Below are 27,658 nucleotides of genomic sequence, written 5' to 3'. Positions count from 1 at the left end.
TCTCTCAAGGACTGTGCTAAAGAGGTAAGAATTTCAGCTATACTGCCTTGCATTTATTTAAGACAGGTGACAATGAATAGGGGTTAAGATGCTTTGTCTAGATCTGTTCTATAACTTTCACACTTAGGTTTTTAAACAGTGGCAGTGTTGGTTTCAAATTCTGAGTATGTTGTCTTAGGTATAGACATAACATTTTAGGCTCAAGTGAATTGGAGAAAGCTGAGGTTCATGTTTTGTGTATATCTTGTTAGGGATTTTTGTCTCCATATAATGGAATAGAATGTAACAAAAAGATTTAGAAGTGATATCTGAATGTGCAGAAACCAGGAATTTCCTGGCTCTTTAGCAGACCTCTGTCCTAGGTTCACCAACATATCAGTCAGCTATGTGGAAGAAATATTCCTAGGAAGGCAACATGGTCCTTGCATAGGAACAGAGGGATAGGAAAGTTAGGTTTGTGCAATTTTAAAATTGATTTAGTAGGAGAGCTTCTCTTGCACACCAAGTGAAGGAGGCACAGAACTCAATTATAACTGGGTCTGATATATGGGTTTGTCTCTGTCAGAATTGAAAGTTTCAGCTCATGTCATTAAGTGGAGGTGTTCATGCATATGCATGAGTGCTTTAAGCTGACTGACTTGTAGGTAAATTATACTTGACAAACTGAGTATCAAGGTATTTTCATGTAATAAATACTATATTAACACTTGCCACTTTACTACAAATTCTGTATTCTTGTGCTTGGTTGAGCAATTAAGAACTTATTTCGGTTCTGTAGAAAATAATGTATTGCCTTTCAACATATTGTTTACTTGCCATTCTGAACGCTTGTGAAAGAAAGCTTGGTCTTAAGTGCAGGCATAGTTAACCCAGTGTACAATTTGAGCAGTGTGAAAGATGAGAGTTGGCCCAGAAAGTAATACTCTATTTGATTATAGCATGATTTAAAACGTGTTTGATCTAGCAAAATGCATATAACTGACAGAGTAGGGTATAATTTTAAAGTGACACATAATAGTAGCAGGAAGTTCTGAAAAACTGAGCAAAAGCAGTTCTGAAAAACTGAGCAAAGGCAGCAAATATTCAATCGGGGATTTTCCTTAGAGAGGAAGTGTTATAATAAGTCAATGTTCCATTGCTGGACTCTTACTTCATGTATTTGGAACCCAGTTGAAAAAGGAGCATCTGATTCACTTCGGATTTCCTCTATCCTGTTTCATAAATGCTAACTGTGGTGGCTTTAGTTTTCAACTACTTTTTTTAATCAGTTAGGTAATGCTTTGAATTTATATAGTGCTTTCCTGTGTTCAAAGTGCTTCTTATATTACATTAGTAATCCTTACACAAGCCCTAAAAGGTAGGCCAGTACAATTAATCCCATATTGCTGATTTAAGGGCAAGGGGAACAGACAGAGTTGAAGCACAGAAGGTGACTTGCCTGAGGCCACTTAGTTTGGGGCAGAAGCAAGTTTTTAACTAAAGATTACACAAGGGTATTGTTCTACCTCTTAGCCACTATGCTTCTCTGGTCTTCTTTTCTTTTGATTTATCTTTGTATATTTCAGTGCTTGAATGGCATTGAGACACGGAATAAAGCATTTGCACTGTTTGATATAAATCAGTGGATTTGATCCAAAGAAACGTGTGTGAAAAGGGGCAGGCAGAACGTGACACCACTGTCCTCCATGTGGCAGTCCGTCCGTCCCCACCAAAAGCACCTTCCAAAGGTTGGCAGACCTTTGTGAATGCGGTGAGCTGATGGGGAACGAAGAAAGTAATGGAGGTCGGGTTTGTCTAGCTCCAATCCATAGAGCTGGACCCAAACGTTACTTTCCTCTGATGGAAAAAGCCTTTGCAAGAAGCTCCTGTTGTTGGAAGAACAAAGTCTTTGGATCTTGTCCAATGTATACTAATGAACTTGTATTGTAGAGTGCAGAATGTCTTAAATGGAAATACTGAGTTTAAAAGGTAGATCTTTGATTAAGTACTTCTAAAAACTCAAGATAACAGGCACCATTTTTGAATGGGAATTTGCCCTTTACAGTCAGACAGGAGGGGATGGCTATTCTAGGGTGGTGCTGGCTGCAACATGAACATGCACTATCTAAAAACAACATACGCATGTTTTTTCTTCATAACTATTTTAGTAATATGCAAATTTATGTAGATTTAATCAATTAACTAATTTGATGCAAGATCTTTTTAGGCAGGTGACAGCCTTAGTTGTAGTTACATTTCGAGTTTTTATTTATGTAGTGTACCATTAGGGTACATGATGCTTAACATAATAACAAGCACGAGAGTAGGAGCTTTCAATCTAGATTGTGAGTTCACTTCAGTTTGTAATTTAGAGATGATTTTGCTGGTGTGATCAATCCCTATATGCTGTTGCATTTGGGTAGGCTTTTGCCACCCGCTGCTTAAATGTCTGATCTTTCTGAGCAATTGGGAGTACAGGGTTTATTTATTTTTTTGTAATGTAATTAAGATAGGGGCTTTTCACTGAAACTCATACTCCTAAAAGAGTAGGAACAATTTACCAGGGACCTGTGGCGTTTGCTGATAAAATATTAAAAGTGAGCTTGTAAAAGTAAACTTAATAGGGCAAAATGATGACTAAAAGCCTCTTGAAATGCCAGTTAGACAGTAGCTTGTATTGTAGTTCATGATATCAACAGGTTTATAATCTTTTGCATTGTCCCCAAATTCCAAGTTGGTTGCTGCTATCCAGAAAAAATTACTGCTCAAAGTGCTAATTTGGACAGGGATTTAAATCCTCTGTAAATACATGGTCGTTTAGGAAATGTTCTGAGACAAAAGCTTATTTATAAAGCAAAGTAAAGCCTAAGTCAGATGGAGCATATAAGTTACTCCTCATGTGAATGCAGTTCTGAGTTTATCAAGTGTTAATTTTGTAAGAGTTAAACATACACATGGTCCTACAATAAACACACACTTTAGCTTGCAATGTATCTACTCATGTGACCTCCCCCTTCCCCTGCCTCAATAAAATATTTTGTACCATATCAATGAAAATGTTGCTTCTTTGTGTGTTGTTACCTTGGATTCAGAGTATCAAGATGAGCTCATAGGTGTTCATATATAGATACTTGGCATTTAACCCTGTGTTTTAGACATAGTAAGCTTTATTTTTCTATGACTGACTACTCATGTGAAACATGGGTATATTGTTGTAAGTAGCTGATTAATCTTAAAACCTATCCTGGGGGAGGGCAAAGAGTCCTACAGTTAAGAGACAGGCTACTAAATAAAATATACTAAACAGAATTGTAATCAGAAGCTATTTAGTGACTGGGTTTGTATATAACAAGAATCCAATGTGGAGGAATTTCCCCATGGGTTGTTTTGTTGCTGCGGCAGCCACCATTCTGAATATTCAAGCCATGGTGGGGGCACACCATAGCTTATTGTTGCATGCGAACCTGCCAAGGTTGGGTTGTTGGAGTACTTAACAAGCCACCCAGAACCCATGGACTATTTTTGGTTTGTGGGTGAGTTCTCAATCACCCCAACAACCCACCCTCACAAGGTTCACATGTAATAAACAAGCTACAGTACACCCCTGCTGTAGTTTGAATTTTCAAAATGGTGGTCATCGCAGTGACAAAAGCTTCTGGAGGGAAATTCCTCCACAGTGGCTTCTAGTTATGTGCGTTACGTCTTCTGAGACTGTTAAGTTATACACCTAGCTGCTCTTGATGGAAATGCAGAAAGGGCATACTAAATTCATGAGTTATTATGCTCTGTAAGATGTAAAGTGTTGATCCAACTGGTGAGTTTGGGGGATGGTGCAGCACAACCATCATTTGAAAACGAGGGAGAAAGATGCTGTGTGAGTATGTGTGTTGTGTTTCCTCTAAGCTAAACAATCACAGATGTTGTACCTTTCCCCATAGGGGAGTTGCTCATTTTAGTTGCCATTTTCTGCATTTTGTCTAGCTCTCCAATATCCCTTTTTAGGTGGGTGATCAGAACTGGTCCATTAGATAGCCAGGTCCTAAACTGTTTAAAGGTAAAAACCAACATTGGGCCCAGTAATCGTTTGGCAACCAGTGCAGTTCTTTCTGTAAAAGTGTAACACCGTGCACTGGTTAGCAGCTTGGATGTTGCTTTTTGCAACAATTGTAGCTTCCAGATGCTCTTCAAGGGTAGCCCCGTGTAGAGCAGTGCAATAGTCTAAACATGATGTAACCAAAAGCATGTATAACTGTTGTGATCAGACCAATTCTGGCACATCACTGCTTGCCATCACCACCACCTGAAGATCCAGGGATAGGGCAGGATTAAGGAACATATTCTCAAGCTCTGAATCTGATTGTTCAAGGGAAGTGCAGCCCCTTTCAGTGCAGGATAAATCGTGATCCCCAGCTCAGATTTTCTATTGACCAACAACACCTCTGTCTTGTATGGGTTTAACCTCAGCCAGTTCACTTTTATCTAGTCCTTTATCTAACACAGGCAGCATTTAAGGCTTTTGACTGCTTCCTTGGTGTTAGGTGACAAAGCAAAAGAGCTGGGGGTCATCAGCATATTGGTGACCATTCACTCCAAAGCTCCCAGTGACCTCTTCCAGAAGTTTCATGTAAATGTTAAATAATATTTAATCTCCCCCAACTGCTTTCAATTAAACAACATTTAACTTCATAAGCTACCATGGATCTGCTTTTAGCCCTACGGAAATGAATGGGATAGCGAAACTACCATTGCCTCAGTTAATTGGGATGCATTAATTTTTATGGGTTATACCTCTTCAAATAGATCTTTTTTGTTTTTTGTAATTCCCCCCCAAGCAAACAAGCCCCATTATGAAGTACTGTAGGGATCTGTGGGACTTCAGGAATAAATCTTATTGTAGGCATTACCGCGACATAGTTAATTAAATCATTGATTCAAAGCTCTCTGGCCAGTTCACGAAATAAAACCAACATAGTGCAAATTTGCACCACCGATGTCTTACTTGTAATATTCTTTTGCTGGTGGGGGACGGGGGCCAGATGTATTGGTCTATTCAGATTCTTTGGATCCCTTCCATTATTTACTGTGACTTCCATATTTTACCCTGGCCTTTTGTTTTGGTTTCTGTTTTGCTGTTCCTTCCATTTTCTCCTCCAGGGCACCCAGTAGCCCAGTAAACATTGCCTAGTTGATGAGTTGTATCTTTTCCTCATTCACATATCACAGGTTGCTTGCTATTAACAAAACAGATGCTCACTGTACTTTTTCGTACCAAAAAAGAGTTAATCTTATGGGGTCTAGTGTACCCCAATAGTTGGTGATGGACTACAGCTTTCGAATGTGATAACAATAAAATCTATTTTAAATGTAAACTGGAGTAATTTTGAAATCATACCTATAATTCCACCTTTAAAGGGATCCCAATAGCATATTGCTACTGTCAAAACAAATGGTTTAGAAAGACTAAAATTGGTTTCTAGTTCTCCAAGTTGCAGCAACATTTTTAAAATGCGGTGACAACAATTCAAAGGAAAAACTTATTTTTTCATTGTTAGGATCGTAAGATCATTTATTTATTACTTCAGATGCTAGTCCAGATTTTTCACACTTGACTGTAACTATTTCAATTAAGAAAATTATAGAATGTGTAAAGTCAGGCTAAATAAATTGCATGTCTATTGAAAACAAAAGAACTGCTTTGGTCATGAGTTGGAGAGAGAAATCATGAGTCAAAACACCCACAAATCTCTTGTACATACAGAAAAAAATCTAACAGATCATGGAACAGTCTTTCTACAAATAGTTTTTGTTGTTGTTACCATATTTCCCCACTGCTGCTTCTGTGTTTCAGGGAGTCAAGCCAGCCAGCTTTGATAAAGTAGCAATTCCTGAAGTAAAGGAAATTATTGAAGGATGTATCCGTCAAAACAAAGATGAAAGGTAAATATTCATTCCACTTATGCTAGGAAATAGAAATGGAGCCATGAAGCAATTCTGATTTAAAACGTTTCAGGTATTTTGTAGTATTAAGTACTGCAGCATGTAATTTCTTAATGGTCAAATATGTCATGGGTGGGCAGAAGTTAGATCTGGATCAACTGGTAGATCTCTTGGATTTTTGACTCCATAAAAATGATTGAACCATAGTAGCAATAAAATGACACACACACCCAAAACAAACTATGGGTCTGTCTCAGTTTGTCATTGGCCCAATACATGAAGCGGGGTATAACCTTGATTTAGTCTTTGCCCTGAGCTGTGAGATGTGTAGCCTGAAAACTTGTGGCGGGGCAGGGACGCAGTCAGACCATTTCCTGGTGAGATTTGAACTCATGGCATTACTTCCCCCCTACAAGGATGAGGGACCCAGGAGACTGATGAAATCCAAAGGATTTCTGAATGCTCTTGGGGATTTTCCAATGCAGGCAGCAAAGAAGCTTTACTTTGCTGTCTCCATTATGTCCTTGTGTAGTTTTCCAGCGGAGTTCTCTTGGGTGGTCTGGGGGTTGTTTACACTCTTCCCACTGAATGGACCCCTGATCCTGTCAAGAAACTGCTGTGACTTTTACTTTGAGGACAAAATCCCTAGTCTCCACTGAATGGACCCCTGATCCTGTCAAGAAACTGCTGTGACTGATGATCTAGATCCATCATTCAAGTCAGGGTTTTGATGTGGTTATGGGACTGAATCAGTCTTGGTTGCCCTCATTGATGACCTTTATCAAGAGATGGACAGGAGGGTGCTATCCTGCCGATTTTGCTCATTCTCTCATCAGCTTTTGATAGCATTAACTATAGTATTCTCCAGGATCGACTCCATGAGTTGGGTGCTGGAAGAGTTGTGTTATTGTTGGTTCCGGTCTTATCCGTGGGGTCGATTTAAGAGAATAACATTGGGTGACCATTTCTTGGCCCTTTGGCAATTGAGAGTTCCGAAGGGTACCATCTTGTCTCCAGTGTTGTTCAACATCTATATGAAGGTGCTGGGAGCTGTCATTAGGGAATTTGGGACCAAGTGCTATCAGTATGCTGATGACACAGAACATTGTTTCCCTGGGAAAACTGAATCAAGTGAGGCTGTGCAAGACCTGCATCAGTGCCTAGACTCACTGATGGGTTGAATGAGGGCCAATAAACTGAAGCTCCAATCCTTGCAAGAGGGAAGTTCTATGGGTGAGTGTTTGCCAAGTCCAGGAGATAGGCTTATTGCCTGTTCTGCAGGGGGTTGCATTCCCTTTGTAAGATCAGGTTTGCAGTCTCAGGGCACTCTTAGATCCATCATTGGCCTTTTCCCAGCTTTGACTGGTTTGCCAGCTATGGTTTTCCTGGACAGGGAAAGCTTGGCCACAGTGGTACAGGTGCTGATAACCTCAAGATTGCATTATTAGAATGCCCTCTATGTGGGACTGCCCTTAAGGCTGGTCCAGAAGCCGCACAGAATTCTGTAGCTCCGCTATTGTCAGAGCTGCCCCCTTTCAGCATGCAACTCCTTTGCTGAGGAGTTTGCTACTAGGTCAGATTTAAGGTTTTGCCACTCGTGTATAAAGCCATATTCACCTTGGAGACCAGGGTACTTGAGAGAGATCTCTTATCAACCTGCTCGCTCACCTGGGTCATCAGATGGCATGCTTCTGATGGCTCCCTATTGACCTTTAGCCTGATTGGAGTCCACTCAGAGAAGAGCCTTCATTCTGGAACTCCAAACAAATTCCTGGACATAAACTCATTTTGAGTGTATGTCTTCTGCACCAGGCTCCAGTTGGTGGATTGTTGGGTTCTATCTATATATATATGAGAGGAGTTGATCCTTTAATCCTGAAGTCTGTTCACCCCTGAAATACATGATCCTAAATCTGTTTTGCAAGTGTTCTCCCAGAAAACAAAGTACATCTTACGCCTTTTTCTTTATGGTTTGACTTATAAGGAAGGTCACCCAAGTACTATCCAGTTACAAGTTGCAAGTTGCCACTAATCTCTCAGTTGGTAGAAAGATGGCTTTAAAAGCAGACTAGTCAAATTCATGGGTAGGATAAAGGCTATTAGTGGGTACTAGTCTTAATGGCTATATGCTACCTCCAGTATCAGAGGCAGTATGCCTTTCTACACCATTTGCTGGGGAACACAACCAGGAGCGCGCTTTTGCACTCATGTCCTACTTGTGGGTTTCCCACAGGCGTCCGATTGGTCACTGTGAACAGAATGCTGGATTAGATGTGAACCACCCAGAGAGCTTCGGCTATGGGGCGGTATACAAATGCAAATAATAATAATAATAATAATAATAATAATAATAGATGGGCCTTTTTGGTCTGATCCAGTATGGCTCTTCTTACGTTATTATCCCCCCTTCCGGACCAAAAAAACTGTTCTTAAGCAAGGTTGGCAATATCTGGTTAAGTGTTTGGAAAGAAGTAGAGAGCTTTTGTGTCTCATCCATTGGCTACAGTGCTGGCTCTTTGGTGTATTCCTTCCAAACCCATATTGCCTCAAATGCCTCATACATTTTGTGAACCCCCCAGAGAGCTCTGGCTATTGGGCGGTAAAGAAATGTAATAAATAAATAAATAAATAAATTGATCTTCTCTCCATTTCCTGATGATAAATTCTGCAAGCTAGATTTTGTGGAAAGAGCAATTCTGAAAAAACTGTAATGACCATCTAAATGTAAATTATTTGCATAATTAGAGAACTTTAAAACTTGTTGCAGAATCTCTGGTGGGTTTATCTAGGCCCCTGTTCATACCTGCACAAACATACCTTGAAAATAGATATGTATCCCAAGATACCCAAAATCATGCATCTAGTATTATGTACTTGTTTTTAAGTGGCAGAGATGCTATGTATCTTGGAACAAGATTTTAATTCTTGGGTGGAATATGTGCAGATCAGTTGAAAATTGGGAGAAAAGCTTTGGATATTGTGCTCCTAGGTGAAAGCTAACATTACTTTTGGGTTTTTTTCCCATTCCTCTTTTGTTCTCTCCTTTCTGTTATGTTCAGGTATGCTATCAAGGACCTTTTGAATCATGCGTTCTTCCAGGAAGAGACTGGTGTGCGGGTAGAGCTAGCAGAAGAAGACGATGGAGAGAAAATTGCTATTAAGCTATGGTTACGAATTGAAGACATTAAAAAACTTAAGGGCAAATACAAGGACAATGAAGCGATAGAATTTTCTTTTGACTTGGAGAGAGATGTCCCAGAGGATGTAGCACAGGAAATGGTAGGTCATGTGGAGATTAGATAACTGTCTAGGTATAGAGCTTGAGTAACTCTGAGGTTTAGGTGCTATTTGACCCATTCACAGTTTGATTACTGACATAAAAATAAATACTTTAAAAAGAGTCTGTGATACATAGAGGTACAAGGCATTGATTGAATTATGAGGGAAAAGGTATAGAAGCTCGTTAAGAAACCCACAAATCCTGTCCTCTGCCTCTTCACAATTTTAGCAAAATTATGCCTGCCCCAATAGCCTTCTAAAAATATTAGCTAGGGAGGAGTAGTCACAAAATGCAAGAGAGTTGGACCTCCACTGTATCCACCAGTAATTTTAGCATTTTAGAACACTTCCATCACATCTGCTCACTTTCCAGCATACTTTTTTATTGTTATACTCAAAGGTATAAAGTGCAATGTGGTGAGGATTTTGCAACAAGCTTTTCATCAATTTATAGAAGAGGACAGATGATGCTAGATCCCTAGTGCTAAAAATATATTTTTATATGACCTTTCAAGGCAAAGCCATCTCAAGGCTGTTCACAAAGTAGAAAGTATAAAAAATAGGGATATAAATGCAATTAACTGAGTCAGCATAAAGCTTTCACTTCAATAAAAAAAATGGCACTTAAAACTCGGGCTTATAAAAAGGAAGACTAGCATCAATATCCAAATTGACAGCAGACTGAAACATCCAGATCTTTAAAGCCTGCCTAAAATAATAAGAGAGGGAGTGAGACATACTTCCCGCAGAAAAACATTCCATAAAGATGGGGCCACCACAGAATGGGCCCACCAGCCTCATGGACCTTACTCGTGTGCCCTTGAGTCCACAGCTGATTTTATTGCCCATGTAGGCATAGGTATTCCTTCATATAACCTGGTCCCAAATAATTTAGAATTTAACATGTGCGTATGCCCTGTCTGCAGATCCACTTGCTAGATCAATTCCATGTATGCAAGAGTAAAAGCCCCTTATCAAATGCTGGGAGTGTGATTATCCATGCTGGATTGAGTCCATATGTGTACTTCTGAACAGATGGTTGGTGCAGCCATCTTTGACCAGTCATCTATTAATGGGTTACTAATAGCTCTGAAACTGGTGATAGCTGTTGAAGATGACTACCCTGTTCAATGGGAAAGCTGATGCAGATGCTCATAAACCATAGCATTTGCACCACCCATTGTTCTGCATCTGGGGATTTTCTGGGTGAGGTCATGATCTTTCCGACTTTCAGGATATTGGGCAGGATACTGCCTTGATTATTTTTTCAGTAAAAAAAAATTCAGCATACAATTGACCACTATAACATGTCTTACTAGAAATACTGCAAAACTGGCGAGCTGACTCCATTTTCTTGTTTTCAAAGTGTAATTGTAGAAACCTAACTTTCCTGATGGTGTGAACCATCCCCCTTTCAGGTTGAATCTGGGTATGTCTGTGAAGGGGATCACAAGACAATGGCCAAAGCTATAAAGGATAGAGTGTCCTTGATTAAACGAAAGAGGGAGCAGCGTCAGTTGGTGAGAGAAGAGCAGGAGAAAAGAAAGCAAGAAGAAGTCAGCCAGAAGCAGCAGATAGAGCAGCAGCTACAAGCAGGTCCTGCCCAGCAAGGAACAAAACCTGCCACAACTACCACTGGCATCAGTACCATCCCCACTACTTCAACGTCCGTTTCTACACAAGTAGAGCCTGAGGAACCAGAGGCTGATCAGCATCAACAGTTGCAGTACCAGCAGCCCAGCATTTCTGTCTTATGTAAGTATTGCCTGTTCGTGCCACCTCACCGCCATTTTGTTAAACTTTGGTGACTCCTTGGGATGTGGAAGCTAAGCTCAGGTTATCTTCTAGCACGTTTCATTCCAGTAAAGTCGTTGTATGAGATGAATGCAGTAGTATCACTTTCATTTAGAAAGAAAGAACTTGCACATGCAGCTCAATCTTTCCTGCCTCATCATAATTAATGTTCAAAGACGAACAGCTGCCTTAAAGCAGCTCTCATCCAATCAGAAAATAGTTGCAGCACAACCCCAAAGCACTGTGGGTGATGCTTTCATGCCTCCTACACACAACCGAAAGCATGCAGAGCTTATTTAGAAGCTACATCCACTGAGCTACATCCAATGCTTTAAGCCAATTCATTTGGGACAATTACCCCCGTGTTACCCATGGCCTGGACCCCTGAGATGGTTTCTGAACATCTATGCTAAAAAATAACAACCCTAACCATTCACTTCATACACCTCTCTCTGATACACTGCTCCCAAGCCCTTGTTATAGCCTCATTTATAATAGTTACTGCTTTCACTTGTTCTGTGGGCTACCCAGAAAAGTTTCATAGTAAACCAAAACATTGTCTTTATTGATTGGATTGGTACAGATGGTGAAGGGTCTGAGAGAGATGTTCAAGAGTTCAGTTGTGTTCAAGTGATCACATGTTCACATATGTCTGTGGAAATAATTTATTTAACATGGTTGACATCTGGGGACTTGGGTGATAATTTTTAAAATGTGTTGATTCCTTTACTAATGTTGTTCCCTGCCTCGATCCAAAGGGAGAGGCAGGTAAGAAAGAAAATATATTATTATTATTATTCACCATGAATCGAGGCCTTAAATGGTGGCTACGGCTACACTTCCTTGCAGCTCCTGGTAGCTATCTCTTTTTACTGCTCTCAGATTCCTATGTCACTCGTTGGATGAGAGAGATGGAGAAGAAGCTACTTCGGCTGGGCTTCTCTGTGGAAGCTGTAGGCAACTATGGGCTCCAGAAGGCCCAATCTCTTGTTGTTCAAAGACTAATAGATCTAGATCTACAGCATTTAAGAACTGCTGCTAACAAATCTTGCTCTCCACTGCTCTACAATAATTTTAAAAACTATGGGCTCACTACAGCTTCATATCTGTATGCTTTAACCATTCCCAAGTATAGGAGAGCATTTACCCTTGCTCGCTTTAATGTGTTGCCATCAGCATTACTAGAAGGACGATTTAGTAAGATCCCGGTTAATGAACGGCTATGTCCCTGTGGTTCTGGAGCAATAGAATCTGTTGAACATGTCATTTTGCATTGTAACATGTATGAGGAATGCAGAAAAAAGTTAATCTTTCCTTTATTAACAGCCTTTTCTGGATATAGCCCCACAACGTTGGTATTAATCTGTTTAAGGGATGTGTCCTCCCATATTACTGAAAGGGTCTCTAAGTTTCTCATGACCTCAATGCAAATTAGAAAAATAACATTGCAATCCTTCTGAGAGAAGCAACTCACCAAGCTGTATTTTGTTTTTATGACACTTTTTATCTATCCTTCGTATGTTTTGATGTTGATTTTGCTGGTCTGTGACTGTAATAAATAACAATGTAATGTATTATCCACCGGTGAAAAGTTCTCTCCTGAGGCAGAAATGGTCTACGAGCTACCTGCCTTTGCTGGGTGATCTGATGGACTAAATGGAGGCTGGGAGGCCGTGATTGCTAAAGCCAAGGGAAGGGAGATTTCTCTTGGAGCCAGTGCTGGGTGGTTAAGTGTCCAATAAAGAAATGTCACATATCCCTTCACTGCTGATCAGTCACCTTTTCAGGGTAGCAGGCAGAACTTTTCCAGTGAGAGATAATAGTGCAGGCCTCTGTGCTGTGTGCTTAAGAATGGGAGGAGGTAGGTAGGTTTTAGGACTGTGTTTGACTTGTGGTTTGACTCCTCTGAAGAGGAGGAGAATGTTTGTGTTTCCTGTCCCGTTTCTATAGCCGACCAGCAGTAAGAGAACCAGTGCTCAGCTGCTGCAAAGGTATTTGGGATAGCAGCTGGGTATTTGCAGTAGGGTGGGGGAACAATCCAACCTTAGGTGTAGCAAATAGAAATTGTTTTGCTTGCCTGTGAGCTGGATTCTGGCTTGTTCAACAAATTATGGCAAAATCTGTGGCTTAGTGTTACATCTAAACATGAATACTGAAGTTCCATAAAAGAGATGTAAACCTGCAGTATGGCATACCTCTGCCAACCAAAACATGAAAAGAATCAACAATGCTAGACACTGTTTGGCTAAAATGGGCTGCATCTAGTGTTTAATATTAGAAATGATACCATAAAAGAGTGAAGGACTGAAACATGTTCTTAAAGTTAGGGATATTAGCTTTGGGGTTGATATGAGCTTTCAAAAACAGGGAGGACGCAAACATAGGAGCTTGCTTTAAGCTTTCCCCATGTTGGAGGATGTTAGCAGTTGCTTCTTTTTTTTCTTTATCCATATAGAGCAATGTTTGTCTTCACTGTGGAGAGGGTTATTGAGACATCGTAACCAGGCTTGGAATCAGTGTGTTATGTAGCGTGGAACTAGGGCTTTGGTAGTGACCAGGTTCAGATGATATGCTGCAACTTGTTGGTTATTTAACCCACAGGCACCCTGCTTCTTTATGATCCCTTCACTTTTAATAAGAGCAGGTTTGTAGCCAACTGCACAGGCAACATTTCAAGATCTTGGAAATAAAAGGAGTTATAGGCAAGATTTATGGCTTCTGTTTTCTAGCTTCTGCCTGCTGCCTTCACGGTGCACACCTTCCTTAGATACCATAGCCCTTACTGAAATATTCCAGATGAGCACGCATTCTGATCTTTGTAAGATCTGTGGAACAGGGACTTATTTACCAGTATCAGCATTGAGTGAATTCTACTTTCCTTTTCATGTGGATGGTAAAGCAATTTCCAAGCAGTTTTAGAACTTGGACTTGGCATTGCAGTCTAATCACACTTTTTTTGGTGTTTACAGCTGATGGCACAGTTGACAGTGGGCAGGGATCTTCTGTCTTTACTGAATCGTGTGTGAGTAGCCAACAGACCGCTTCCTATGGTTCCCAACATGAACAGTCTATTCCTACAGTTCCAGCCCCAGGGTATGGAGTTCCTGTTGGCCAGCCACAATCGCAACAACCTGGAGGATACCAGACACCTTCAGTGGTAAGCATGAAGCTGAAGTAGCAGAGCAAATACTGTGTGGAACCTTGCTCTGTATTCATGAATATGTGTACACTTTTTTTAAAAGCTCTAATCTGAAGCTTGAATGCATGTGCAGATATAGGCCTGGTGCTCATGTAACAGTTGCAAATCGTGGGTCAGTTAAAATGGCACATTGCACAGCCATTTTGAATATTCAACTCCCGAATGGGGGTTGCTAAGTGATGTTCTGAACCTGGACTTTATAGGTTAATTGTGGGTTAAACAGCTCACAGCTAACCTACAGCTAGGTTTATTTCGTGAGTAACCTACAGTGTCCGGATTTGGATGTTGTGTAACAACCTCTGATCAGGAGCTGACTATTGAAAAAGGCTGTGGGGTGCACCTGGTATGCACTGCATTAAATCATGGGTTACTTAATTAACCCATGATTTATTTATTTATTCTTACATTCCTATAGCAGAAGCTCTCTGGGCGATTAGCCACCGTTATGTGTGAATAACACCCAACTGTATGGGTGTGAGTGTGTATATAACTACATGTGCCAGGATTTAGTATGCCTTTTTCTGATGCGTCAACTGAGGGAGGGAATATCTATGATGTGAATGTATGAAGGCACCAAAACTTGGGATAGATGCACAACATGTGCTGTCAGCAGTAACATGACCATTCATTTGCTTATATTGCCTATATGGGTACCTGGAGTCATACTTAGCTTCAAGTATTGTTGAGCTGCAGGTACAATGAATGCTGTGTGAGTTTCTGGTTGAAAAGTCATATTGAACTAAAAAAAAATAGCTGGGTGTGTTAAGAGAAAATGTATTGTAAATTTTTAATTACAGCAAGAGAAGGTAAGGATTCCTTAACCATTATAGAATGCTGCATGCAAACACTGCAGTTTTAAACGAACCCACTTCTGTGTTGCCATTTATTTATAGCTTGCATTTAATTGCTCATGGGCACAATTACCTTTCCCACTTCATCTGTTCATTTGTGTTACCCTTTATTTGGTACCCTTTTCTGGTATGTTTTCAGAGCTGACTTTGGGGATCTTCTAGAAAATCACTCCTTAAAATATTTTTAATGAAACTTGCTGCTTGTGGAGCCTGGAAAGGCAAAAAATGTAACTGGTCCTCCAATAACTGACCCATACCTAGAGGATGCAGCATTTCTGGTTTGGTAATCTGCACTTTTATGGCTATTCAGTCCTGTGAATCACATTGGCAAGAGTTACTGTAGAAAGTAATTTTTCCTTGAAGGAAGAATCTTGCCAGTCTTTACAAACAACACCTTTTCAAATGCACTTATGAAGTTTTGTGCCCTTTTAAACCCATGATCAAATGAGACATTTCAGACTTTTTCTTTTCTTTTTTAATTTGGCTCACATCATTTTAGTTCCTATGTTTCAGTTCGAGGACATAGCTTGGATCAATAACCCATTAAGCAATCTTCACATGCCTTGCTTCAAGGTTGAATAATCATGGCTAATACTAGGGGGATATTTTATTTATTTGTTACATTTCTTTAATGTCCAACAGCCTAAGCTCTTTACATGCTAACAGTTCTTCTAAGCAGACCAGCCTTGGATGATGAATCGAGGACTTCCAGAAAAACTTTCATCAGGACCATTCTGGAAGTTTCAATTCTGAGTGCAGTTTCATTGGGAGAGAAGAGTTGGGAACAGGCAGATCTTTTTTTTTTTTTAAAGAAGCTCTAGGAAAATGTTTCGAAAGAAAGGACCTGGCTGCTGGAGGAACTATTACATTAAAAAAAATCTAGGCATGAATTTGTTTGATCAAAAAAAAAATAAACCAATGACCACTGGGGTATAGGCAGTTTGCAGCAACTGTCTTCTCTGATGAAGTCCTCTCCTAGAAGACTGTCTGACAATCATCATTAAAATTAAAGGTTTATCTTGTTCCACTGTTTTTGATGTGGATGATTCTTGATGTCTTATAATTCTTGACTGAATAAAGAACTAAAGGTATCCAGTCAAATCTTTATTTAGGAAATCAATTCACTTTAGAAAGAAATGTGTGGTGTTTCAGCAAAAATAGTTGCACTAAAATTTGGAAAGAAGGAACACTTCTCTGCACGTAGCATATTTCCCATTCCAAACCAGTGTAAACATCCCCTCCAGGCCTTTCAGACATCAAATTTCTTGGTACTGGAAACCACTTTGGCACATCCTGATGGAGCTGAGTACTGAGAGCAGATACCCTCTTCTTGCATATATGTAAACTGTGTGTGGCTCTAGTAAAACTTGACAGTTGAAGAAAATCCTGCAGTCCTCTGAGGTGCACATAATCCTCTCTCTTGTATGTGATGTCACTATCATATTCCTTGGTAACCTATACGTTATGATGAGAATTGCCCCTTTGTCATGAATGTGTCTCCCTCAGTTCCAGCTCATTAGTCATGTGATTTGTGTTCACTTCTTTTTGTTTCCTTCCTTAGCCTCAGCGTGGCTGTAGCATGTCAGTGTGTGCTTCCCCCCTTTCTTTCCCCCCTCTGTCCCAAATCCCTGCCAGTGCTCCCTCCACTCCACCGTCTGTGTTGTCTGCACCACTTTCTCCTTCCTACCTTCGGACTGCCCCTGAGGAAACTTTTGGTGAAAAGCTTTCCAAAGCCTTGGAGAGTGTCCTGCCCATGCACACCGCCTCTCCACGCAGTCATCGGCGTTCCAGCCTGCCTTCCCTCTTAGTCAACCCTGTATGTCACTTTATGCCTCCTGCCACATTGAAGATAAGTCACCACTAAATACATCCTGGCTTCATTATTGGAATTTGACCAGAAAGAAAAGGGGACTGTGTTTATCCTGTACTACTGGAAAGTTGATCTTTTTCTTCCAAAAGCTGGGAATTCACCCAAAGCTTCAGGGTTAAATATACCATTGGGTAAAGGGAGCACCCTGGAAATTAGTCATAGTTTCATATATTTGGATAATCTGTTCTCCACTTTGATCTCTGGGCAGCAACTAGTAATTCTGCAATTCATATGTAGCTGGCTACAGCCATTACAGTGGCTGCATTCGCACATAATACTGAGCCATGGTTTATGTTAACCATGGTTTTTTGCTTTAGTCATAAATTGTCTTACAGATGAGCTGACAAAACATGGCTTGTTTTCCCTATTTCTGGTTTGTTTCTCTCCCGAAAATTTTGCTAGCCTCCAGACTTCATTTAATTTTGTTTTCAGGCTGCTCTTGCTGGGCTCCTCTGTTTCAGGACAGAGAAGAGTGCAGACAAGCCAAGGATAAGACACAGTTATGGGTTCAGACATTGCTGCAGCCCATGGTTTAAACAAGTCAGACTTTGGAAAACAAAAGACAAACCATGAATTCCATGGTTTGTTTGTGGGGATGGGTTCAGAGGTGACAAGCTAGATTTCAGTAAACTACACCATGGCTTAGTGTTATGGGTGAACCAGGCCAGTGTCATTGATTATCATGGTGGTGCATCTGTGTGTGAATGCTAGCTGTCATTTAAGGGGAAAATAAGTTTCTAGCCCTGAGCATTATGGAGAAAAGTTCTTTATGAACAATCAATATTGCTTAAAGACTCAGCTAGCTGAAATCGCACCTCCCTTCTCTTTTATATGGCTCTTAATTTCTGTCCTATAATGTCTTCTCCCACACTTGAGATTTCCCCTCTCCTTCCTTGATGCTAAAATATTCAGAATTCTTTGAGCCCAAATACTTGTAATTTTGCAATACTCTTTGCAGAATTGGGATAGATACTGATTTTCTTCTTTGTGGCAAAACAATATTTAGTTTGATTATAAATCAGTTAATTCACAAGATCACTAGGCATTTGTTTTGTTCTGGAGACTATCTAGTGAATTTTATGCCATAGTATTAGAACACATGTGATTGTGTTTCTCCCACTTGAGTAGGATAATGGCTTTCCTATTAATTTGTGCTTGTTTTCATCGAAGTGAATTTCCATTAGAACAAGGAAGGAAGTTAGTAACTTTCCTACAGCACAGAAAAAACACCTTGCTTCTAGTCACAAAGAATTTGCAAGATTAATCCTACTCTCTCTTATTACTGTGTCATATGAGAATTTGCTGCTGCTTTTCCAGAATTATAAGTTAAATCTTTGACGCAGTGAGCTCAAGGACTCATAACATTATGGAGAAGGGCAACTAAATATTTATGTGTTCTTTATACATCCCACTAATGTTTGTGGGAAGACTTTGTATATGAAGTAGGGGATTAGGAATCCAGTCTGTGGTGCACTCATTGTAGCAAATGGTATTTTAAAAAACCTCAGAGAACGATCAGTAGGTTTCTGAAGCTCCTGAAGCTCTTCTTCATTCCAAGATTCTAAGCAGAATCTCTTCCTTAGTCAATTAATTTTCAGGAACTACATTGCAAAAGTATAGTATGTATTGATGAATAACCATGTTTTCATGTAAGGAAGTCATTTAACCAAATTGTTGATATTACTGGGAGGAAAAGCAGCTTCTAACAAAAGCAAATACTCCTATAGGCACCAATATCGACCATGGATGTATTTAATGGATATATGTATATAACACTAAAAAGCATTTTGTGTGCTGACCATGAACTAAGCGTAGCCATTCTATAAGGTTACTAAAGAGAGCTGCCTATTGAGCTGAACATGCTAATATGCTTCTATAATGTGTGAATTACTTGTCTTGTTCATGTCAATACAGCCTCAGTCCATGGTGCATCCGTGTGGGGGAACCCCGACGTTCCCAGATTCCCAGGTATTATTTCCAACCGTTCATGAACGGCCAGTGTCTTTCTCGCCACCACCCATCTGCCCTTCGAGGGTGGCCATTTCTCAACGGCGCAAGAGTACCTCCGTCCTTGAAGCCCAAACTTGCCACTTCCAGCCCTTGCTCAAGACTGGTCAGAGTGTATTTCTCTCTGGTGGTAGTCCAACAACTTGGACACCAGAGGCACGGGTGACAATGAGTGCCACAGGTCACAAATCTACAGGAGAGCACATGCAGGCTAACCCTGTGTTTGAGTCTGCTCAAGTGTTGGCTGATTACAGACCCGGACAAGCACCTTCAACAGATGCTACAAACATCTTGACTCAAGAAGCAATGTATTTAGTGGGCATGCACTACCAGTCCCAGTTGCCAGAACACTATGATACGGTATCCCATAATTTCCATGGGACTGAGCAACATTTGCTACAGGCTCCTGAACAGAGAAATTTGCAAGGTGGCCCTCTTCAGAGTTCTGCTCTTGAGTATCAGCCAGGGCAGGCTCTTCTGGCAAGACAAATCCAGAACTTGAGGCTGGATTCTGGAATGAATCCACCGTCGCCATTGTCTAGCACATCAGCACCATTGAGTGCAGATGCCACACAGATGAATTTTCACCCAGTATTTGTTCCTCATTCTGCACCTGCCATACTCACTCACAGTGGGGATGGCCGAACAAGTTGTGTGTTTGAGTTCCATGTTCAAGCATCTAATGTGACTGCAGGAGAAGGTACAGTCCTATCCCAACGCGTTTATAGAAATCGTCGAGGCTCTACAGATTTTAATCAGGAGGAATCCCCTCAAGCAACTCTACAGCCTGGTCGCCTTCAGCCTGTAACAGAGGAGCAGTGCAACTATCTGGGCCCTGAGTTCATGTTGCCTCGAGGCAGTTCTTTTCTACAGAGCTGGCCAGAAGGTAGCCCAGGATACTCCAGTGACTCGTCACAGTTGACTTCTTCAGATACTAGTGATTTTCTGTCTCCCCCTCCCAGTGGGGCATCTGCATCATATGGCTTAGACTTGTCTCTGCCTGCTTCCCAGCTGGCTCAGAAGGTATTTCCAGATTCGCAGATCTTCTTCCACTTCCCACAGGGAACTTCATCTCAGCAGACATTCTCGACACTGGTTTCATCAGGATCATCCACACTCTTTTCTCAGGTTACAGGAATAAATACTTTGAAATTTTCTTGGGGTTTTAGTTTTCCTTGTCAGCATAGTGCTTCTTATATTCCTTGTTTTGTTCAGAACTTTCCCTAATCTCCTTCCCCCCCCACACAAGTTATTCCAACATTGGAGATTGGAATTCTTTGTCCCCAGAAATGTGTTAGTTGTTAAAACTCTTCTGATCCTACCTTATTAGGAGTGTCCATGTGGTCAGTATATGTAATGTGTGTGTAAGGCTGGCAAAACCTTGGCATGTGGGGCTGTTCGAAATAGTAACAAATGCTACTCCTTAAACAATATTGAAAAACTTTCTTTTTACTTAACTGATGCTCACTTTGGATGCTCAGGTAAGTGAAATTCAGACTGTTCAGATGTTCACAGCCTGAAAATGTAGTAGACTAGATCAAGCAATACCATTTTTAAAACACGAATCAAAATAGTACTTCAGTATTGGCTCTATATGCGTATTTGCAGAAATAATAACTTTTTAACATGTCCCATGTAGACACATGTGGGATAGAAACTTCATGTTGTATACAGATGATTAGAATTTAAGATAGTTCAGAAGCTGCCCACTGTATGCACATGTGTGTTTTTCCTATCATTGTGGTGTAAGTTAACGGGCAATTTCTGGGCCAAATTACTTCCCTAAATAATGACATATGTCCACCCCACATTAGATATATGAAGGCTGAGGAAAAATGCTTTCCCCTGATCTTCGTCTATAAGGACTTAAAAAAAAATGCAATGGAAAACTAATTTTAAGGGACATTAAAAAGAACCCCTATGAAAATTTTCTCTTTTGGGATGAATGAAATACTCTATAAGACAAAGTTTTGCTTACATAAAAATCTTCTTACTATATATTTTGATCTACCACATTACAGAATGACAGCTCCCATGAATATTGTAGATGGTTAGAACACTAAGGGCACAATCCTAGGCATGTTTAGACTGAAAAAAGCCCTACAGTTCCCAGAATTCCTCACTAGCACGGCTGGCTGGGGAATGCTGGAGTTGTAGGACTATTTTCTGTCTAAACATGCCTAGGATTGCGCCCTAAAATACTTTCAATGTAGTTAAGTTTAAATCAAGTTGCTAGCCCTTAATGTAGTGGAAATTTTCTCTCCATCTAATACTTCCTTTTGTTTACCACAAAATTTGTGGTTTCTACTTTCAACTTTTAATTCCCCCCCTTTTCAGGTGGTAAAAATGAGATACCTGTACTTAGGTAACGTAGTATGCGCAGTTTAGTAGCATAGGGTGCAGCAGTTTGTCTTCTGAATAAACATACATAAAATTGCTCTGTAAATTTCATAAATATGTCAAATATTACAATTGTATATGCTAAGTTATAAATGACGTGTTTTCAAGCGGTAAAATCAGTTCAGGTTTGATAAGAAGGTAAGTATTGCATATATTTCATTTTCTCCAATTGTATATGCTAAGTTATAAATGACGTGTTTTCAAGTGGTAAAATCAGTTCAGATTTGATAAGAAAGTAAGTATTGCATATATTTCAATTTTCCCCACCCCAATGTCCATTTCTTTCAGGGGAAAAAATCCCCCCTCCCCCATGCCAAATACATTTCTGGCAATTTTACATCTCTGCCCCAAATTTACATCTCTATCCCTAGGTGGGCATGTATGAGCAGTGCTGTAAATAAGACATGTGAATCTGGCCTATCCTCCCCTTCACCTCCCCCCTCCCTTGGTGAAGTGACCCTCCAGCAAAACTCTTTGCTGGTCAGAGTGTATGGTCTCTGGTCAAATTGGTTTTGAAACACTTCAAAAATTAGCAAAACGTGTTTGATCAAAGATTAGCAGGACAAAGCAAATTGATGTGTGTCATAATGAAGGCTGTATTATACCACCTTCAGGTCTTCCCCAACCTGGCACCATCACCCCTAGTATGGACAATGTTGATGGGGATGATGGGAACTGTAGTCAACACATCTAGAGGCACCAGGTTGAGGAAGACTGGAATACAAGTTTTTTTTTGTAAGGCAACCCTCAAAGAAGAGTAAATTAGAGAATGGTTTTAAGTTCTCCTTGTCACTGGCATAAACTAGTACAACCATTGGTAGCCAGCACCATGTGATGGTAGCCCAGCTGCATGCTATGGAGTCTGTGGGGTTGGTTGTTAGATGTTGTGAGACAGGTATTGGAAAGTGCAAAATAAATGAAAGCAAAATTATCTTGCTACTTTCCCTTTAAGATTTGGGAAGGATTATAAGAGAAACTGGTTGTCTTATAGCTGTGACATAAGTTTTATAAACATAGAGATATTGAGAGTTTGGTGGAGTGGAGTGGCTAAGTGTTGGGAAGGCCCTGTGAAACTCACTAGGTGTGTTTAAGCAAGCCACTCTCTGTAGGTGGCTGCAGTGGGAGGATAATAATCCTGGCATACTTTACGGGGCTGGTGTGTGGATTAATGAGGTAATGTATATGAAGCCTTAGAGGATTTAAAATGCTATGTAGATGTCAAGTATTTATATGTGAAGTGTTGGAAGTAAATATTTTTCTAAGATCAGAATCCTACTTTTCACTGAAAGCAATATTTTAATATCAAGAGCAAAACTATCCTTCTGCTCACGTTGTATTGGTGACTTCTTTCTTGTAGCTATTTTACTGGGTCCTAGTAGACTCTGGACCAGATAACTGAGGCCCAGCAATGCAGCATTTACAAGTTCCTTTGTGGTAATTGTAAATTGAAGAAAACAATAAAAGTGGAAAACTATTTGCAAAATGAATGTAAACAAGAGTGAAGTAGCTTCTACTTGAAGCACTTAAAGGTAGTTCCAAATCTCTCAGGATGTATCTTGCATGCCATTTTAAGAAATAAGTGTCGTCGCCGTCCCAGGATGACCGGAGTTCTGCCCTATATTTTTTACTGACTGTGAATTTGTGTATGTAATATGCTTGTTTATAACAGTCCTACACCTAACATTCATTTTCAGTTCCACTAAAGGGAATCCTTTGTTACCTTGCTAATTAAAAACACACACTAATTTTTCTTCCTAAATGATTGTACATCTGTCCAAATACTAAGCTACCTTATTCAACCTTGTCACTGTGGTATTGCAAGCCTTAACTCTTGATTTTTCTCTCTTTGTACATACCATTTCCCATTACCTTCTGAGATAAAACCCAGAACATGATGCACATTTCACTGTGATGGGAATGACTCAGCAAAGACTCATTGCCATTCCAATTTGATTTTTTTTTACATCCATTAATTTCTTGTTGTTTCTTAATTTCTCATTCAAAATGGGAAATTATTATTTGCAAACCATTTTAGCTTTGTATGTTTTATCTCAGAATTAAACTGATACTTTTGGCAGTCTTGAGAAGCTTCTATTTAGGGTTCCAAGACAGGCCTTGAGTATACTTCTTACAGAGCTTATTAAGTATTTTCTTAGATTTTGTTAGAAAATCAGATTTTTAAAAAGTTGGTCTTTTCTGTTCTCCCTTTTGCTGGGTATCTTCAGTAAACCTAACTATAACACAGCATTTGTCTCCACTTGTACTAGCATAGTTTGATGCAGATGTTCAAGAAACTGCAGAAGGATGGGAATAGAGGGACAAAAATGTTTCATGTCGAAATTAGATCTGCTCACATTGACTAATCAGGGAAATTTTCAAGAACCGTGCATTGAAGTCTGGTAGTGCCAGTATTTAGTGTGGAGTATTTATAACAAATACGATTCTAATTCACTGGAAAGTGTTACTGTAAGTCATGCTCGTTCAGAGGCTTAAGTTCCATACAGAAGTTGGTAAATGATCTGATTCTATTTATGTCAACTTCCTTTACACACAGATACAAGGGCAGCCAACCTCAAGTGGTTCATCGGTGGGCACATCATCCCAGATTATGCAGCAAAGTCAACAGGTACTGGTGAGCCAACTATTATACATATATTTTTGTAGTCTGATTTCGGTTATCCAACATGGTCCTTTTTATAGCACTTTCAATGTTTACCTCCTAGGTAGGAGAGTTGTTTCGTGCTTAAAGTGATGCATAATGAAGTGAATTTGGCAGCTGTTTAACAGCCTTTTTATCTCTATTCTTTAGTGGGATTTCTTTATTTTCGATTTCTTTATTTTCTTGTTAACTACTTTCCTGCTCACAACATACAGGCGATGATAATTCTTTTAGCTGTGATTTATGCTGTATATTTTCCCATCCACTACTGGGAATGTGTTCATAATAATTAACTGTAGAAGTCAAGCCTGTTAGTCTTCATCTTGCATGAGAAGATGGCATGTAGTCTTTCACAGCTGCATGCGGCTTTTCTCAAAGAGCTTTGTTCTGCATGCTGTCTTTGCTCCATGGTTCCCTGGAGCAAAAACAGGTGACCATTTTGAGCTCTCCTCCTTTTCCCCTGTGTACCTGGCTTCAGAGCAGACTTCCTCATTTGTGAGGCCATGGTTTCCTGTGATGTCTCAACTTGAAAACCACGGGTCACTTGTTTCCTATAAACTTGGATTGCAAGCCATGTTTTGATCTTGGTTTATAGAGATATCTTAAATCATAGATTCCAGTTTGAAATAAACAGGAAATTGTGGTTGAAAAAACTAGGACATCTGCTTAGATGCTGGACATGCAAGGTGGAGGGTTGGGGGAATGAAATCTTGGTCTCATCACTTTATCCTGCTCCATCAACCCATGGTTTATTGGACCAACATATTAACATTGGAGCCTATCCTTATCTGAGTACTAGTTGCTAATTTTGTTCCTGTGCAGGAGTGGGCAACCTGTGTCCCTCTGGATCTTGGATTACAACTCCCATCACCCCTGCCTGTCCATTAGTCATGCTGGCTGGAGCTGATGGAAGCTATGTCAAGATCTGGAGGGCTACAGGTTGCCCCTATCCCCATACAGTGTTAGTTCGGTATAAATAGATATATTTTTCCTAGGAACTCTGTACTTGCAGTAGGCTATGCCTGTCTATGTTCAGTTGTTTTGCAGGAAATATCACAGTTGGTGTTAAATCTACTTTAGTGTTGTCAAATAGTATGCTAAAACAAAACTCTGGTGTTAGGATACACATGTACACAGCAGGAACTTAAGCATTCTCCAAACAGGATGGACTACTATAAAATATTCCTGGATACATAGTGCTTTTGACTAGAGAAAACAATCTTTATTTCTTCTATGACAGAGTACCCAGCAGCCAGCCTCTTCTCAGCAGACTGGGCAATACCAAGTTCAGCAGCCATCAGTTTCCAGTGGAGCTGCCCCATTGCAGCCAGTTACACAACAAGCACAAATAATGCCTATGCCTCAGGTAGCAGCTGGGACACAGGTAAACTACAACTTGCTGCCTTCTAGAGGACTTCTCTTTGGACTTCCTGAAGTTTTGGCAACTAAGTTCTCCATTTAGATTTCAGAAACAGGGTGTGGAAAGATTAGCCTGTATTCAGTTTTGTCATAGTCTAAAATGGGTGGGCAACCTATTTCCCTCCAGATGTTTAGACCTACAACTCCCATCAGCCATAGCCTGTGGTGAGGGATGATGGGAGTTGTAGGCCAAACCATTTGGAGGGCCACACGTTGCCCACCCCCAGTCTAAAATGTTGTAATAGGTCTGCTTCTGAAAAAGGTAAAGTACATTTGGTGTAACTGGGTTCATGGCTCAGTATCCAAACTCTTGAGTACTCCTCAAGACGGTCCTGGTCTTTTCTGTACAACTTCTTTCTTCATTCCTCAGCCCAGAGGCTTTTTTGCTGAGTCCAAATTGGTCCTATGTGTGTAGTGTTGTGAACTTAGCAACCTGGGAATTCTAAAGCAACCTGGGAATACTAAAATGTTGTGGCAATTTTGCTTAATTCTGCTAAAAAAAAGTTCCTCTTGCATTTCTTGCTCTGCTTTGTTGTGGCACTAACTGGAACCTATTCTCTATATGCTGGCTGAGTGGCTGTTTATTGTCTGTTACATCAGGCTGTTGTCCCCAAATGAGCAGATGATACATGATTAGGACCTTGGAGCTTTTCCTGATTGTATGAAGAAAAAGAAAAGAAAAACCATCCTTCTCTAAAGTTCCTTTGTGTATAAACTGATGTCATGTTAGTGTTCTGACCTTCTGATCATCTTGATACTCTCCTTTGATAGTGAGAAGTCCCAAATGTTTTTTTTAATAAATGGCACATATAATTGGATAATAGTAATCTTCCCAGCCACTCTGCCAAACATATTCCTTACCTACTCCTGTTATATGTGACGTAAACATTTCCCCCCCTTACTTGGACTAATGCATTAAAAAGCCTGCTTCCTGCAACCCTGCTTCCTAAAAGTCTATCTCTATTTTTCTTTACCTCCCCAGCTTCCTGTTTCCCAACCAGTGCCGATCATCCAAGGTGAACCACAGTTACCTATGGCAGCGCCTTCCCTTCCTCAGCCTTCAGTTGCCCCAGTCCTGCCCCTTGGCTCTCACTTTCTCCCTTTGGGGCAGCCCTTACAAGCTCCCCTTCTTCCACAGTTCTCAGTCTCTCAGATGCCCGTAGCAGCACCTCATGTGTCGGTGGCTCAGCCTTGCTTCCCGTCTCTACCCATCTCTATGGCAGCTGGCATTAACCAGCCGTTGCTCACTCTGGCTACATCTGCTGCAGCGGCTGCTATTCCTGTGGGCTCAACTGCTGTCCCTAGCCAGCTTCCAACTCTCCTGCAGCCTGTGGTCCCACAGCTTCTGCAGCCAGCTGTTCAGTCCATGGGATTGCCAGCCACTCTGGGACAAACTGCTGAAGTACCACTTCCAGCTACAGATGCTGTGTACCAGGTATTGTGGCAGTTAAGCAAGAGCCCCTCTCTGCAATCTCACCTATTCCTTTGGTGCTTTAGACCCTGCTTAAGAGTCCTGAGCACAGTTACATATAGACTATTTCAAAAGAAAGCAAATAGGTCAGATAGGTTTTCAGTGTACAAGGAAAAGACCTGATTTAACAGTGAATTTTTGACTAGTAATTGGTTCTTTCTTGCAGTTGTGCTTTTATTGAAAATGTAACATGTAGAATGCTGGCAACTGCCAATCTATAAAGGACAGAATAGTACAAAAAATATGGTCACATCTCCAAACGTTAGCTCATATTTGAATGTAAAGAGAATGTCAAACAAGTCTTTCATCGCAGTTGATAGAAGCAAGCATGAGATCTCCAAGTTCCAATGATGACATTTTGAAATATTAGTCAGTCATTTCTCAACCTTTGACTGCTAAAAGGTAAACTTTCAGTGGGAACTCGGTATAAACCACACAACAAAAGAAATAGAGGTTCTTTCATTTTGTAGCCACTGCAGTTCACAATGTGAACATCAGTTCAACGTGTTCTCTCTGAATTGTAGCATGGAAAATGGTGTTTGTTTGCTGTGTGTCATGGTACTTCCACATTTCATACATTTCACCTATAAAAAGAGAAATACCAAGTGGGCATTAGGTGAGATGGAGCCCTGTTGCTTTAGCCTCAGTGATACCTGTTAATCTAGCAGGGTTTCCCCCCCCTCAAAAAAAAACTGTTAAGGAGACCTTGAGCTGTAAACAGGCTAAGTGCTTATTTGCTATACAAATCACTCTAATGTACCCTCTCTTTAGCTGTGTGGTACACTGTTGCTCC

General features: G+C 40.4%; 1 protein-coding gene across 8 annotated transcripts in view; it reads left to right on the top strand.

Annotated features, from left to right (window-relative positions):
- Nucleotides 1-27,658, top strand: part of WNK1 (WNK lysine deficient protein kinase 1) — a 131,492-nt gene that overhangs the window by 68,483 nt on the left and 35,351 nt on the right. For 4 of the 8 annotated variants that reach the window (XM_063134912.1, XM_063134910.1, XM_063134909.1 and 1 more), the window contains exons 5-13: nt 5,828-5,916; nt 8,976-9,195; nt 10,614-10,950; nt 13,959-14,146; nt 16,601-16,855; nt 18,824-20,044; nt 23,871-23,948; nt 25,216-25,359; nt 26,377-26,829. In XM_063134912.1, coding sequence (XP_062990982.1) covers nt 5,828-5,916; nt 8,976-9,195; nt 10,614-10,950; nt 13,959-14,146; nt 16,601-16,855; nt 18,824-20,044; nt 23,871-23,948; nt 25,216-25,359; nt 26,377-26,829 — 2,985 coding nt within the window. The remainder of the gene's footprint in view (nt 1-5,827; nt 5,917-8,975; nt 9,196-10,613; nt 10,951-13,958; nt 14,147-16,600; nt 16,856-18,823; nt 20,045-23,870; nt 23,949-25,215; nt 25,360-26,376; nt 26,830-27,658) is intronic. The other 4 variants (XM_063134911.1, XM_063134917.1, XM_063134916.1 and 1 more) reach the window with 4 other exon arrangements.

The sequence above is a fragment of the Elgaria multicarinata genome, chromosome 9 (genome assembly GCF_023053635.1).
Source record: "Elgaria multicarinata webbii isolate HBS135686 ecotype San Diego chromosome 9, rElgMul1.1.pri, whole genome shotgun sequence".
NCBI lineage: Eukaryota > Metazoa > Chordata > Lepidosauria > Squamata > Anguidae > Elgaria > Elgaria multicarinata.
This window is presented reverse-complemented; position numbering and strand designations above follow the sequence as displayed.